Consider the following 15,267-nt stretch of genomic DNA (forward strand, 5'->3'; position numbering starts at 1 on the left):
AATTAGCCTATACTAATATAAAGCCCAACTTTATTGTTTTGTGGAATGTAAGGCTGTCCATAGACAGCATAGAGACTGTGGGATAAAGCTTTGTGAGTTTGTGAACTTTACTATTAAGTATTTATTTGAATATTTTAATTTATTTTAATATTTATTTTGATTATATATATATATATATTTGAATAAAATTATTTGAATTTTATTTTATATACACCTTTATTCTGTTGTATATTTATTTTTGTATATACAGTTGTATGATGTTCAATATTTGAAGCTGTATATAAAGTTAATGTACTGTTAATGTTTATAAAAAAAAAAAAAAAAAATTCCAGATGACGCCGCAATTACGCCATGACGTAAAAACTGAATCTGTTTTGAACCGATTCCATGCAACGATTTGTTTGAAAGAGCCGATTCACAGAATTAATCTGACTTCCCCTCGCTATCTTGCTGTAACGCTCATAACGCTCCTCCCTATGCGTGACGGTATTGGTGTCATGTGCGGATTTGGTCCTCTGGGCCACCGTATTAGCGGCTGTCACAACCGGAAGTTTACGTTGATGAGTCTTGCAGGGTGACAGCAGGGACAGCCTGAACAGGACAACCGCATTATTATTATTATTTTAATGATTTTATTATACGTGCAGGCAATTAATCGCATTGTATTAATGTAACACTTTGAGCATGGCCGCGGAGTTTTTAGTGATGTTGTATGAGTATTCTCCTCTCTTTTACATTACTGTTATATCAGTATGTTTCATCATCACTGTGGCTGCCGTGTTGGGCTGGTAAGTCAATTTTGATATGGATAAATGAGCATTTTAGGCCAGTGTTAAAGTGGTGAACTATGTGCGATGTTGATTTATCTCAGTCTGAATTGTGCATCTCCAGTGAGTTAGTTCCTCTTTCAAAGCATAGGTTGCACTCTTAATCTTTGTCTCACTAACTTTAGTATCTCCTGTCAAGGTTTGGATTTGATGTTCCCGTCATTTTACGCAGTTCGGATGAGACTGAATCTTTAATTCCTGTGCCTGAGAGGAAGATGGTGCAGGTGACCAATCCCTTCGCTTTGGAGATGGACTCTCCGGCTGGGACAGTAACTGGTGAGAATCAACTCACCCAATGTTGAATCCATTTTAAATGAGTCAAGCATAGTCCATAAGTGTGTGTGTGTGTGTGTGTGTGTGTGTGTGTTGTGTCAGAGGGTGTGAGCTTGCGGCCGTATTGTCTTGAAGACTGTGTCCTCAGCTGTTTCTGGGGCTGTGGTGTCCCGGCGCTCCAGGCGGCCCTTCAGAGTCACCAGCGTGGGCTCCGGCTTGACACACCGGAGCGGTTTCAAGAGGCTCTGCAGTTAAGCTATCTTCACCACCAAAGCTTCAAGTATCCTTTTAATTTAACTCTTATAGTAGTAATAGCTCTGTACTACCATTCCACATTGTCCTTCCACCAGATCCATATGTAATTGAGGTAAGCTGTGCCACTTTTTACTTGAGCTGTACAGAAAATATCTAAATCTATTTCAGGATGTGTGTGCCATCAACTAAAAATTAACAAATTGCATCAAAAAGGCTATAAAAATGACTTTTAGAGACAGAACTTGCCTCACATTAAGGGTAGACTTATGTCATCATGATCAATGCACACTGTAGAGATATGTGCCTGTATCATGAAACATATGTTGCCTTAGTAAAAAATGTTGTCTTTTAAGTGGATTCATCAATGTTCCACTTAAAGGGATCGTTCACCCAAAAATGAATATTCTGTCATCATTTACTCACCCTAATGTTGCTCCTAACATGTATAAATGAACACAAGAGAAGATATTTTGAAGAATGTTAGTAACCAGACAGTTGATGGTAGCCATTGACTTCCATAGTATTTTGTCCTACTGTGGAAGTCAATGGGTGCCGTCAACTGTTTGATTACCAACATTCTTCAAAATATCTTATTTTGTGTTCAGCAGAAGGAAGAAACTCATACAGGTTTAGAACAACATGAGGGTGAGTAAATGAAGACAAAATTGTAATTTTGGGGTGAACTATCCCTTTTAGTGGAACATTGAGTGATGATATTTCAAAGTGATTTCCATCATTTTCACAGACAATAATAATGTTCTATTTACCTGCTTTAAAAAAACGTTCCAGTAAACACTGCTATGGATTAGAAGTGAAAAGGGATGCATTCTTACTGCATTCCAGTGATTATTCATGGAAAATATCAGGAATAAATCAGGATAACATACCACAAATGTGCAGTATATCATGTTGTCTTTTTTCATACTGATTCAGCGAATATAAAAGGGAAAAAATTAATAGTCAGGAGGAAAATAATCCATTGACTGAAAAGTGTTATACCGTGTCACATTAAAGGATAATTCCGGTATTTAGCACTTTGAGTCTCTTTTTTGGTTTGTTTTGGATGAACTAGAGTAGTTGACACAGAAAATTTGACGATGGGTCCTGTCTCGACTTTTTGACTCGTTTAGAATCGCCTTTGACCGCGTCAGAGTGGCTGGCTACGGGCATGCACGAACATGTCCTTAAAACAACCCTTAACGTTCGTTTTCAAAACTGTGCAACTCACCGTGTGGTTAGTGGTGTTCCTTGATGATTAAAAACAAATATATCGGCGCAATGTATGATTTCAATCCGTGTTATTTGCTATAGTGGAACTATTTTTTCAGATACCTCACAACCGCGTATAAACTTCTGCTCAATATTTGAGTCTGAAGCGCAGTAATATCAACGAGCAATGAGTCCTCCAACAGAAATCAATGGGATTTTACAAAACGCCAAATAAAACACGACAGAAACTGTATTTCGCTACGCTAACGTTACTTGTTTTGGAACATCAACGAACATCACTAACCACTCGGTGAGTTGCACAGTTTTGAAAACGAACGTTAAGGGTTGTTTTAAGGACATGTTCGTGCATGCCCGTAGCCAGCCACTCTGAAGCGGTCAAAGGCGATTCTAAACGAGTCAAAAAGTCGAGACAGGACCCATCGTCAAAATTAATCTGTCCACCAAAAACAAACCAGAAAAGAGACTCAAAGTGCTAAATACCGGAATTATCCTTTAAAATACCAAGCTTTACGCTATTCTCCTGACGTCTGAAAATAGAACATGAAGGAAATTGTACTTCTCATTGAGTCAAATTGACGGATAATTATTATTTGTAGAGCAGCAGTATGATTTGAAATGTGAATGAAGTGTTTTAGAATTTGTAGTAAGACCTTGTCCCAAATGGCACACTTCCACAGAAGACCGCAAGTGTTTAGGGTGCCATTTGGGACAGGGCCTAATAATGCATCTGTATAGTGTGCCTTCCTGAAGAAGAGTCATGTGACGTGACAAACAGATCTTACACCACTCCAACTTTTTAAATTCATAGATGGAACACAATGGCATGTTTTGTCCTTAACATAATACAAGTATACAGAAAGAAGAAAAAGTCAAATACTTCACCCAGATGCCACCAGATCTCGGAGTAACCGATTTTGGGTTGCTCCCCCGGGACCGATACCCCTTGGTAGCTGTGCTGACACTGGCCAATATGGAAACCAGGGACGACTACAATATCGTAAGCAGCTGAGAGTCTTTCATTATCAGATTTGTTTGATGGGAACAGGTGAAGTGTGTTAATAGCCTGTTGTTTTCTAGGTGGCCAGTGTGACAGTCCTCCACATTCCTGATGTCAAATACAGACTCTCTGCCAGAATCTTGTTCCAGTATCTTCTCACGGCGCATGGAAACTTTTACGATCTGAAGGTATCAAAATGTACACTACCAGTCAAAATTTATGGATTGGTAAGATGTTTAATGTTTTTAAAAGAGGTATCTTCTGCTCACCAAGGCTACATTTATTTGATAAAAAAAAAAAATAATATTGTTAAATATTTTGCCAATTTAAAATAAATGTTTTCTATTTTAATATATTTTAAAATGTAATTTAATTTACTCCAGTCTTCAGCGTCACATGATCCTTCAGAAATCATTCTAAAATCCAAATTTGATGCTCAAAAAACATTATTATAATCATCAATGTAGAAAACAGTTGTGTACAATTTTTTTCAGGATTCTTTAATGAATAGAAAGTTCGAAAGAATTATTTTTTTTTTTAAATAGAATCTTTTGATCACAGGAATAAACTTACATTTTACAATATATTCTAAATTGCTATTTTAAATTGTGATAATATTTCACAGTATTATAGGGCTGGGCAATATATCGCATGACATTGTTAGGCGCATCTCATCAGTAAAGCCGGTTCCTTGATTAGTAGTAAATCGCCATCACCTGCTTTCAGATGGAGCGGCATTTACAACAGCCGTTTCTCAATACCAAGTACGCAAAGTTCGGACTTGAGTCCTTGGTAGTTCGGACTTGACAAGTTCGACTCAGGAGAACGAACTCCCGAGGACGGGAGGATGCAAGTCCGATAATTCTGAAATGGAACAGCGGCGTACTTGATAGCGTCACTCAGCTCGCTCTGGCTACTCCGGTTATCTCTTTATGTATATCTAGGCTACAAATAAAACAAAATATGTTATAAACCACCACTCTGCCTCTTTTCATTTTCATTTAAAAAAATCTTTAACATAATGGCCACACAAATGTGGTTCAGGCAACGCAATTGATTATCTTCACTGCATATTTATAACAACACAAAATATAAAGCACAACCCTGACTCTTTTTGTTTTCATTTTAAAAATATGATAAATAAAAAACATTATAATATTGATCATTAAAACTAACATTTAGCAAAAAGAGAGGGTTGTGTCATTTTATTTTATTATATATGTACATACAGTGAAGAGAATGTGCAACATGTATAATAAAATGTTTTATGTTTTAAATATATAAAATAAAATGACAACCTTTTTTGTTAAATGTCAGTTTTAATGATCAATAATAGCCATTATAAAAGTATAAGTAGCCTAAAAGGTATAAGAAGCTATAGAATAATAAAGCAAACGATTCAGTCAAACATAAGTCAGCTCTCTAGGCTACAATGTTAAAGTTAAATAGACTAAATAAAGCTATGAAACTTCACTTTGCCCTCAGCTTAACGTTTTGCCAGGGAACAAATTATAGATTAATGAGACAAATAAAGGAAATAAATAAATCGCCCGTTAGATATACACAAGACGATTTGAGTCATGTTAGACCACTAGACTAGAGACATCCGAGCCAGCGGCAGTCAGCAGCACTAACCGAGGAAAGGCTGTTCTCGGCGGGGTACATGAGCGCCGAGCGTCCGATTGCCTGGATCTCACAACTCCGAAAACGTCAGATCAAATTTTCAAAATATATAAATAAACAAATAGAATATAAATAGACTACCGTGTTAGTCTGAGGCTATTTTGAGCCTTGTTAGTGGTATTAACTAGCGATTTACTTTTACTTACTCTGTGCCCCATATACTAGTGTTATGAGCTAATCTGTTTTTAAAGATAAAACTCTATACATTCGATTTTCATGAAAACGCATCGCAGGGAACGATCGACTCAGTAACCATGTGTTAATTACCCCTAGGTTCATTTTTCACTTGATTTGTCCTTTAACTGACAAGCTGAGCCATATCGCATTAATTATCGCTCCATCTGAAAGCAGGTGATGGCGATTTACTACTAATCAAGGAACCGGCTTTACTGACGAGATGCACCTAACAATGTCATGCGATATATCGCCCAGCCCTACAATATTACTATTGTTGTTGTTTTTTGTATTTTTAATCAAATAAATGTAGCCTTGGTGAACGGGTAAAAACATAAAAAATCTTACCGATCCAAAACTTTTGACTGGTTGTGTATTTACAACATTTTGTCTTTTTTTTTTTTTTTACTGTTCTTGGTGCAGTCATGTTTTGTATGCTTATTTTGATCACATTTAACCTTCGTCCCCTAGCGTGCCTGAAGCAAAATGGCACAGTGCCGTTAATTAAGTTAGCGAGCGTTAATTTTGTCTCGTGTGGTTAAAACTTGTTCCTTTCTTCACAGCCTCTCTTCATGTCAGCAGACAACAGCAACTTGTCTGGATCCACAGAGCCTTCGACTAGCACTCAAGATGCGGAGCCGCAACCTGAGACGCCATGTGCAAAGGGGGAGGAGTCTGATTCAGAGGGGGAGTGGCCTGATACTCAAGGCAAGGACTGTGTGGTGTGTCAGAATGCACCGACAAACAGAGTGCTTCTGCCATGCCGACATGCGTGCGTATGTGACGGCTGCGTGTGCCGCTTCCAGCACTGTCCGATCTGCAGAGCTTTTGTCCTTGAATCCTTTGCGCTGTCAAACCAACCAGCTCATGATATTGAAGAGGAGCACTTAATGGAAGACTAAACCTATTTAAGTATTCAGTATTAAAGGCAAGCCTTTGCTGGAAAGGCTAAACCTGAAAAGGAAACATTGTAGCATCTTCAAGGTTAAGAGATGCAGGCAGCTGACCTTTAACCCCACATATGGACACTTCTAGAATTATTTCAATTTTGGGCTTTTGAAGTTGGATGTGCTTGTAAAATGTGTTTAATATAGAGATTTTAAGTTGAATAGGATATTTATTTATTTTTCCAATATATTGGTTGAACTAACAAATACGTGATTCAGAATGACTCATTGTGGAGTTTTTCTTTTGGAGATTGATGTACAGCGATACTGTGGAAAAACCATGGGAGTATATTTTATTATTTCTTTCTTTTATCATTGACTTTAATGATGTGGAAGGAAGCAGGCCAGGCACACATTTTATATAACTGATCACACAGAATTATAAAGAGCCGTATAACTTTTCAGGTCTACATACTCGGCCAACAGGTAAAGATTTGTATTAAATTGGGGTTAAACAATGCAATAACTGAACAACTGAAGTCACTTGATGGTAGCAATGGAAATGTTTTCAAATGTTGACACAAAATCTATTGCAGTAACTTTAACAAAAAAAAGTGTTGTGTCCATGGACAGTGTTGATATCCCACTAACCCCTCACGTTTATACTTTGCACAAAAATGTGGTTTTATACAGGTTTATAGTCCAGTTTGGACTCCAGCTTCTTGGAGTCTGCCACCTTCCTCACAGCTTTCATGAAATCCTCCTGAGTCACATAATCATGGTCGGCACGAATGGCAAACATACCTGTGGGACAAAACGGAGGAGGAGGTCATACACTGGAGAGACTCAATCAAAAGTTCAAGGTTAGCATTACACACACAAAAAAAAACTACTTCACTAACAGCTGTTAAAAAACAAAAGTTGACAAGCAACATAATTCAAAATGGTTTCATTATTTTTTATGTCCACATTTCTATGGACAAAAGAATCTGAAAAGTATTGGAGGGCACAGACTGAGCTGCTGCTGCAGAAGTGCATGACCCAAGTTGTCATAAACATAAGATCGCTTCAAACTCGTAAGCATTTAACACAGCTTGCCCTATCAGGTGCTCTAGCGTTTGACATTTTACCCAGTGCATAACTTGCATTAAATAGTTTCTCTGTGAATGCTAGAAAGTCAAGAAAGCAACTGTTAAAGGTGCTGTATGTAACTTTTTCACTCTAATAAAGCATAACACCATAATATGTTTGCAGATATTTAGGAAACATGCTAAGTTCACATACTCGTTTATCTGAAAAACACTTCTACAGCCAGATATTTTGCTTTGAAACGTGCGTTTCCAGGCTGGAATGTTTGTTATTATTTTGGTCTGTGATGCTGCACGTTGCCAATTTTCATTGTCCATTGTGCTCGTTTCTGTTGTGTGTGCTCAAACTGCCAACCCGAGTGAGCGCTGTCGAGTTTGTGGAGGGAGAAACAACGATCTTCCATACTTGCTTACATACTGCACCTTTAAACTTCACACACTTCAGGCATTTAGTTGGTGCTTTTGTTTTTCTTTATTACGGTGGGCTTTAGAATGTAATGTTTATATTTTAACCTATTTCGCCCATAAATTACAGTCTACATAGATACATACAACCCTTTTTTATAGCCTTCGATTTAGACATTAGGGATTTTCACCCTTATAATAGTTAACATACATATACACAAACATTATTTATTTATATATATATATATATATATATATATATATATATATATATATATATATATATATATAACCCTGGGTTATCTTGCTTCACATTGCTCATGATTTACCCGGGGTTAACAATTAATTCTGAGTTTTCATAAGATGACGTTTCACACTGTACATATTTGCGTTGTCACTGATTGGACAACGCCCACACGCAAATTGTTTTCATAAAGGCTCTAGCATTTGGCATCCTTGAATTATATATTGCAGACTATACTGTCATGCTTATCCAGAATAGACTTTTCCGACTATCAAAGGTAATAATTAAACTGTCTCCTCTTCAATCTAGTAATCACATTTTTGGTCACCATTTTGACTTTTTATTTTAGTGGTGCTGACCCTGGGTTTCATAACCCCGGGTAAAAAGCGATGCTACTAAATTACAACGGTTAAAAGTGGGGTTTAGAATGACGATAACCCTGGGTTAAACACAGTGAAAAGCCCTATTGTTTGGAGCGCAACATTGGGCAGGATGTAGAAAAACATTTTAAAATAAAAAAACGAAAATATGGAGGCATTTACACGACACTAAAAAACAGAAAACTTGTGCATTTTGGCCAATCATTTACACAGCAACGGCGTTTTGGAGGCCTGAAAATGCAAACTTTTGAAAATGGGTTTCAAAGTACAAGTTTTTGAATATGATACCATTATCGTCTCTGTGTAATTGTTCATTGCAGCTCTAATTATATTAGCATGGTGTACTTTTTTTTTTTTTTTTAAATCACCAGATCTTTCCTGTTCCCAAATATGACTGGATTTTGTCTCCTCCTTAGTTTGTATATACATGCTAGAGCATGGCAAATACAGTTCATTTTTCTTTAAAACAAAATCCTTGAATTGCACTTTTCAGTGTGACATTTCCTACCAGCTTCAGTGCACACATTCCTTAGATCTGCTCCATTGAAACCGTCTGAAAGCTTGACGATGGCTTCATAATCTGAAAACAAAAGGAAATGTGATGAGAGAGGAAAAGGAAATACTCCCAAAGAAAAAGAGTCACAGCTGTAAAAAAAAGTGACCGGAAAGTTATGGAGGCGCACCTATATCTCCATGCTTGGTGATGGGCCCAGAATGGATCTTCAGGATGTCCAGTCGAGCCTGTTCATTGGGCAACTCAATGTCTGTACAGTGGGGAAAGAAAAGTTAAAGTTTCCAAGTACAGTCACTGAATGTGTAAAGAGGGAGGATACTGAAACACAAACGTACGGATTTTTCTGTCCAGTCGGCCAGGACGCAGTAACGCAGGGTCTAAAGTGTCCGGCCGGTTAGTGGCCATGATCATCTTGACTCTGTGCAGAGTATCAAATCCATCCATCTGATTCAACAGCTGGTATAGAGACAAAAACATTTAATCATGCGATTAACGTGGTTTTTGTCATGTACATTTTGTCTTCAATTAAGTTAGGCATTAATAGACAAGATAAAAGTTTAGTAAATAAAGAAAAATTCCAATTGACAAATTTTGAAACCTCCATAAGTGTCCTTTGGATCTCTCTATCTGCAGATGTTCCTTCAGAAAACCGACGTCCACCTTCAAAAACAAAGTGTGTTAATATAAATTCAGAACAAATGCACAATTCCCATGGCTTGAATATGATGTGGAGAAGAGCATTACCAATAGCGTCGATCTCGTCCATGAAGATAATGCAGGGCTGATGGTCCCTGGCATAGTTGAACATCTCTCTGATGAGTCTGGCGCTCTCACCAATGTACTTGTCAACAATAGAGCTGGACACGACCTGATAAACAACATGTTTTATTCAACACTATGACCTTAACCATAACAGTTGACTTGTGCCAAGTTAAACTCCAGCTAAATAGTTAATTTACTGCATCTAAACCAACATACCTTCAGGAAGTTGCAGTCCAGCTGACTGGCCACAGCTCTGGCAAGAAGGGTCTTTCCAGTGCCTTTAAAAAAAACAAAACAAATAAAATATTTTTGTGAAAACAACATTTGTTTCATATTTGCACATCTCAATAACTAGCTCAATAACAAGTGTCCACCAAACCACAACAGGGTGACTGACCTGGAGGTCCGTACAGGAGGCAGCCCTTGGGAGGGATGATGCCCACTCTCTGGAACAGCTCAGGATTGGTCAGAGGAAGCTCAATTACCTACAACAGAGAATCCATTATTAAAACCGTTCAACAAGTTCAGTGTAGATGCTAAAATTTCAGCTTTGCCATCACAGAAATAAATTAAATTGAAAAAAATATTAAAATAGAAACAGTTATTTAAAAATGTACTAATATTTCACAATACCACTGTTTTTACTGTATTGTTAATCAAATAAATGCAGCCTTGGTGAACATTTCATCAGATGACAATGATATATCAGTGTCTTTCTGACCTCTCTCAGCTCACGGATCTGCTCGGACAATCCACCGATCTCGGAGTAAGAAACGCTGCCAGGATCTTCATGGGACATGTTGTACACTAGAGGATCCACCTCCCGAGGCAAATACCTTTAAAAAAAAAAAAAAAAGTATTTAGAAAACAGGGTTCTGGTAAAACGTACCAGCTGAATATTAAAAATACTATTTTATATGCACAAATGAAACTAGACTGGCAGCTAAGAGCACAAGCAGAGAGACTGAACCTCTTACCTCATGATAGTGAGAGTCGTCATGTCCAGAGCCACTCTAGTGCCTGGTTTAAGCTTGCTTTTATCCAGCTAAGACAACAACATATGACCAGATAACATAAAGGACATGAGCTTTGACCATTTAAATATCATCTTTCCTAAGACATATTATTGGGAGATATAGATTGAAAACTATGCAAGTAGTCTGCTATACTGTTATAAGAGCTCATTGATTTACAAGCAATCATAATTTCAACTTTCTTTTTGGCTATATAAATGTTATCAACTGCAGTAAATTGCATATTTTTGGAACAGGTGTTTTTTCCTCCTCGAGTTTAAACTTCATATAGAGAACGGGAATGTGAAGTCAGCCACGCAATGCAATATGGGACTTTATGACACAGACAAGAAGAGACATGAGGCATAGTGGAGGTAGATCTGATGTTAAAATTTATACTATACAGTTAAAACATTATAATGGTGAACGCTTGCTGTCTTATGAACTGCCATAGCATAGAAGTTCATTGGCTTTATAATTTGTACTTGTATATTTACTATGTATTACAGATTCATTAGAGAATGCCATGTGATTAAAGAGATTAGAGAAATTAACTTGGTCTTGTGTGTGGCAGCCATATGATTTCTGTATGAAATGTGATGAATATGGGCAGTGTCTTGGCCGTACGACTGAGTGCTCGAATGTACGTAAGAGATTCAAATATTAGTCAGTTTATTTTGCATTCATAAAAAGTATTAACATAAGTACAGTTGTTTTTCTATGGTGCTTTGTAAGTTGTCCTCATTGTATGCTCCTGAATGGTTCCTAAAATATGACATCCACTACCCAGAATGCAATGCAATGCACAATGACAGACATAAATGTACGTGTGTGCATGTCCATACATATATATATATATATATATATATATATATACACACACAAATATACCCACACACAAACACACCAAGGTTCAATTCTGTTTCATTTAAATAAATGTAAAAAAAAAAAATTGATTCATTAATGTCAATACAATCACCTGTCTGCGACATCCAACAACATAGCGTGGGCCATTGGTTGCTTTGACGATAACTGCAAAAAAAAGAAGAAATTAAGGAATAGAGCAACATTAGACATCAACTAACAGTTACACCAGAATAAAGGTGTTCTGCACTTACATTTCTCCTCGGTCAGTTGTTTCAGTACCTCACCAACAATCTACAAAGACAATGAACGGATCAGACCATCAGAAAAGCAGATCCCCGGCTCATTTCATGTTGGTATAATAAAACACTGCAGCAGATTTAGCTTCGACCTTACCTGTCCCACACTCTGTAAAGCTTTCAGATCATTCTCAGACTTCTCATACTGTTTAGTGAGTTCCTTCAGCTGCTCTCTCACTGAAACGGGCCAATGAAGCGATATAAAGTGTTTATTTACATGTAAAAACATGTGATCAAAGTTCCATTTTCTTCATGTATCAGAGATGCTAAATGTCCATTGGTGAGTGTTTCCTCAAGGAGAATAAGTGAGTGAGAAATTACTAATTTTCATTGTACAGGTTATTAAATATAGAAAGAACGCTTAAAAACATGCTGTGTACATTAATTTAATAATGTGAATGATATCTGTCGGTAATCTTAGCTGTTACCATTAGCCGCTAATTCATTTCAGCACTGCATGACAAAGCGACTTACAGCAGACTGTCGAATTAAAACAAACAACAGCCGGAGACGGTGTCAAACTGGTAAATAACAGTCTGGCGTGGACAGAAAGACATCTTACTCACACTCTTTCAGACGCCCGTCAATCTCTTTATGCTCCAGTAATTTTTTTCTGTAGTCTTGTAAACCTTTCTCCCTGGTATCCGCCATGTTCACTGCCGCTCCGCTCTGTCGCTTCTTCTTCGTGCTGTTTAATATCAGCGGTTGGCAAAAGCATGTGACGCGCATTACCGCCCCTACTGGAGGAACAGAGCGCTCGCGCACGGACAAACAAACACGTTTGTTGTTGTTTTTTTGTAAGATCATTGGCGTCTATTATCGGCGTCTGTTGGTGTTGGTTGGGGTTTGTTTTCACCCGACTGACCATGTTCTCGTTTGTCAGTGTCTGTTGAGGACAGTGTGAACATGGCATTTTTTTTTCCATAAAATTCTAAATCCAACAGGCAGCCAACTTGTTTGTTGGTGTTTGACTGTGCGGTGTGAATTATGGCCTTTAACCCTTTCATGCATAGAGGTCACTATAGTGGACAGCTTTTCAAAAAGCATTTTCTTGCAGTTACATGGGTTTTGATGGCATAGTTGCACATTAACATCTACAGTGAACACTGGTGCTTGTAATGCATTACTTTACTCGTTAGATCAAAAAGTAATCTGATTACAAAATGCACATTACTTGTTGAATTACTTGTTGAATCAAAAAGTAATCTGATTGTGTTATGCATGTTACTTGTAACGTGTTACCCCCAACACTGTTAATTTCAGATGAGATTGAAAACACTGGATCCCTAGGTTTTCTAGCTATGTTAGAAATGTGTCCATCTTGAACATAATCAGAATTATCAGCTAATAAGGGTAAATTGACATACTCTGGTACACTGGAGGGAGCATCTGAGTTGGGTTTCCACAGATGTACCTTGACAGGTTGTAGAGATCTCTGATGGAATCTCGTCCTCATGTTCTGATATCAAAGATACGCGAAGTTCAACTTGCCTTTGCAATATTTTGCATTTCTATATATTTTTTAGCCTATATATGTTACAGTTTTCACATGATTTAAATCATTTTCTTGATTGGTTTGTTAAATACACACATTATGTTTAATACAGTATCTCTTCACTTTAACCCATAAACACATGCTGTCCACTCAAGATGAAAATATGTTTAAAAACAAAAAAACAAAAAAAAACATTTCAAATCTTGTTTTTCATTCCCTAAAAACACATAGGGAAAAAATCCTGACTGAGTTTATCATAATTCATGAAAAGGTTAAAAGTGACCATGAAATCAATATTCACAATTCCATTTTATGGAATATTGCAGTATAGGGCTATTTATTATAAATAAATAAATTATTCTTACACATCTTTTTTTTTTAATTCATGTGCCCCCCTGGTATTTAATCAAAATAGCCTAGTTCCCCTCCCTTTTGCAGCATCCACTTTTTTCTTCTCTGATGATGTGTTTACTGGCATGAGGGTGGGACAACCTGTCACTCACATGAGATCAACCAATAGCAAACCACAACCATCCAATCAATTCTCGACTGAAAAAAATCAAGTCCCGCCCTTTACTCTAAACCGCAATCGATAAATTGTTGTGATCTCATTTTTGGAACCATTAAAATATTTAGAAAATAATATAAAAATAAAAATATATAACCTTTTTACCCGATATGTTTTGTTACTTGAACCTTTATAAAGAACAGATTTGGCATTGGGACTGTGGCAATCTATTATCAGTCACATGCAATACTGAAAGTAAAAGCTATCTTAAGAACATTTTTTCCTTTTACATCCTCTCTTTTTTTGGAGTTTGAGGAATAAGCATGAATGCTGTCAATTTCATCTGTTTTCATAAGTTATTATCCTCCACAAATCACATGGCATAACCATACATAAGCATGTATAATTTGGTAGGTCTTCTCTGTTGGATATATTGCTAGTCCAGGCATATGTAAAGTTGAATAATAGTTGGGAAGGTAATGGATGTTTGGTGAACCCAAAGTGCAGCTGTTTTATAAAGAAATCAAGAAAACAATTTTTTAAATTTGAATTCATGACCAAACAACGATAAAGGCTTCAATTGGAGCAAATACACTGATTAATGGGCAAAAAAGAACAGACCTTGATGTGCTTCATTTGTCTATAACTCATAATAGATGTAGCCTATGTCCTTTTGTCCAGGGCGTACAGGCATTTAGTGCAACCAAAAAAATACATAAAATACAATAAATAAATAAAATAAAAATGCGAATACCAACATCAACTCCTCTTTGTTCCTGTTAACGACAAAACAAAATGACATTTGTACTTAATAGTTTTGAACATCTTCCTGATATGTAATCATACTGTCTATTCTCTGCACCGTTCTTTGAATTTTATTGTAGGCTACTATGGTAATATTTTAATGCCTTAAAACATTTTAAAAAATATGTCTATCTATCTATCTTGTCTATCTATCTATCTATCTATCTATCTATCTATCTATCTATCTATCTATCTATCTATCTATCTATCTATCTGTCTATCTGTCTGTCTATGTCTATCTGTCTATCTGTCTGTCTGTCAGATGTACTGTATTACCATGCTCTCTCAGATTCGGCGCTGGTTTACTTGGTTCATCGTCACCATCCTCCTCATCATAATCAGTATTATCACCATCATCACCATCAGAATTATCATCTTTATCCAATTTTGGTTTACTTGGAGATAAGGAACTGAAAAAAATGTAATAAAAAAATAAATTGAAATACTGCTACATAATAATAATAATAATAATAAACATTTAAAAGGTGCACAGATAAATTAACAATAAACAATAAAATAACACAAAAATAATAGTGCAAAATTAAGAAATTATACCTGTATGGAC

General features: G+C 36.6%; 2 protein-coding genes across 2 annotated transcripts; one reads left to right on the forward strand and one right to left on the reverse strand.

The window, feature by feature from the left end:
• Positions 1-517: 517 nt before the first annotated feature.
• cgrrf1 (cell growth regulator with ring finger domain 1) lies at positions 518-7,569 on the forward strand. Its single transcript, XM_084090608.1, has 6 exons — positions 518-788; positions 967-1,103; positions 1,203-1,380; positions 3,435-3,582; positions 3,663-3,770; positions 6,003-7,569. Exons 1-6 carry the CDS (start codon positions 685-687, stop codon positions 6,339-6,341), a joined length of 1,014 nt encoding a protein of 337 aa, XP_083946734.1. The 5' UTR covers positions 518-684; the 3' UTR covers positions 6,342-7,569.
• psmc6 (proteasome 26S subunit, ATPase 6) lies at positions 6,652-12,599 on the reverse strand. The gene is made up of 14 exons (XM_084090607.1): positions 12,462-12,599; positions 11,993-12,072; positions 11,851-11,890; positions 11,712-11,764; positions 10,697-10,764; positions 10,441-10,555; positions 10,117-10,204; positions 9,936-9,997; positions 9,702-9,825; positions 9,556-9,617; positions 9,293-9,413; positions 9,127-9,207; positions 8,952-9,023; positions 6,652-7,130 (listed from the first exon to the last, which is right to left on the reverse strand). Exons 1-14 carry the CDS (start codon positions 12,544-12,546, stop codon positions 7,012-7,014), a joined length of 1,170 nt encoding a protein of 389 aa, XP_083946733.1. The 5' UTR covers positions 12,547-12,599; the 3' UTR covers positions 6,652-7,011.
• Positions 12,600-15,267: the final 2,668 nt, after the last annotated feature.

Source organism: Abramis brama, assembly GCF_963993115.1.
Source record: "Abramis brama genome assembly, chromosome: 18".
Lineage (NCBI taxonomy): Eukaryota > Metazoa > Chordata > Actinopteri > Cypriniformes > Leuciscidae > Abramis > Abramis brama.

Coding starts and splice junctions, on each gene's coding strand:
- psmc6 (XM_084090607.1), bottom strand. CDS start 12,546: ATGGCGGATACCAGGGAGAAAGGTTTACAAGACTACAGAAAAAAATTA. Junction 10,765..11,711: donor TTGTTGGATGTCGCAGACAG/GTGATTGTATTG, acceptor TTGTTGTCTTAG/CTGGATAAAAGCAAGCTTAA. Junction 9,024..9,126: donor CACCAAGCATGGAGATATAG/GTGCGCCTCCAT, acceptor TTTTGTTTTCAG/ATTATGAAGCCATCGTCAAG.
- cgrrf1 (XM_084090608.1), top strand. CDS start 685: ATGGCCGCGGAGTTTTTAGTGATGTTGTATGAGTATTCTCCTCTCTTT. Junction 1,104..1,202: donor TCCGGCTGGGACAGTAACTG/GTGAGAATCAAC, acceptor GTGTTGTGTCAG/AGGGTGTGAGCTTGCGGCCG. Junction 3,583..3,662: donor CCAGGGACGACTACAATATC/GTAAGCAGCTGA, acceptor GTTGTTTTCTAG/GTGGCCAGTGTGACAGTCCT.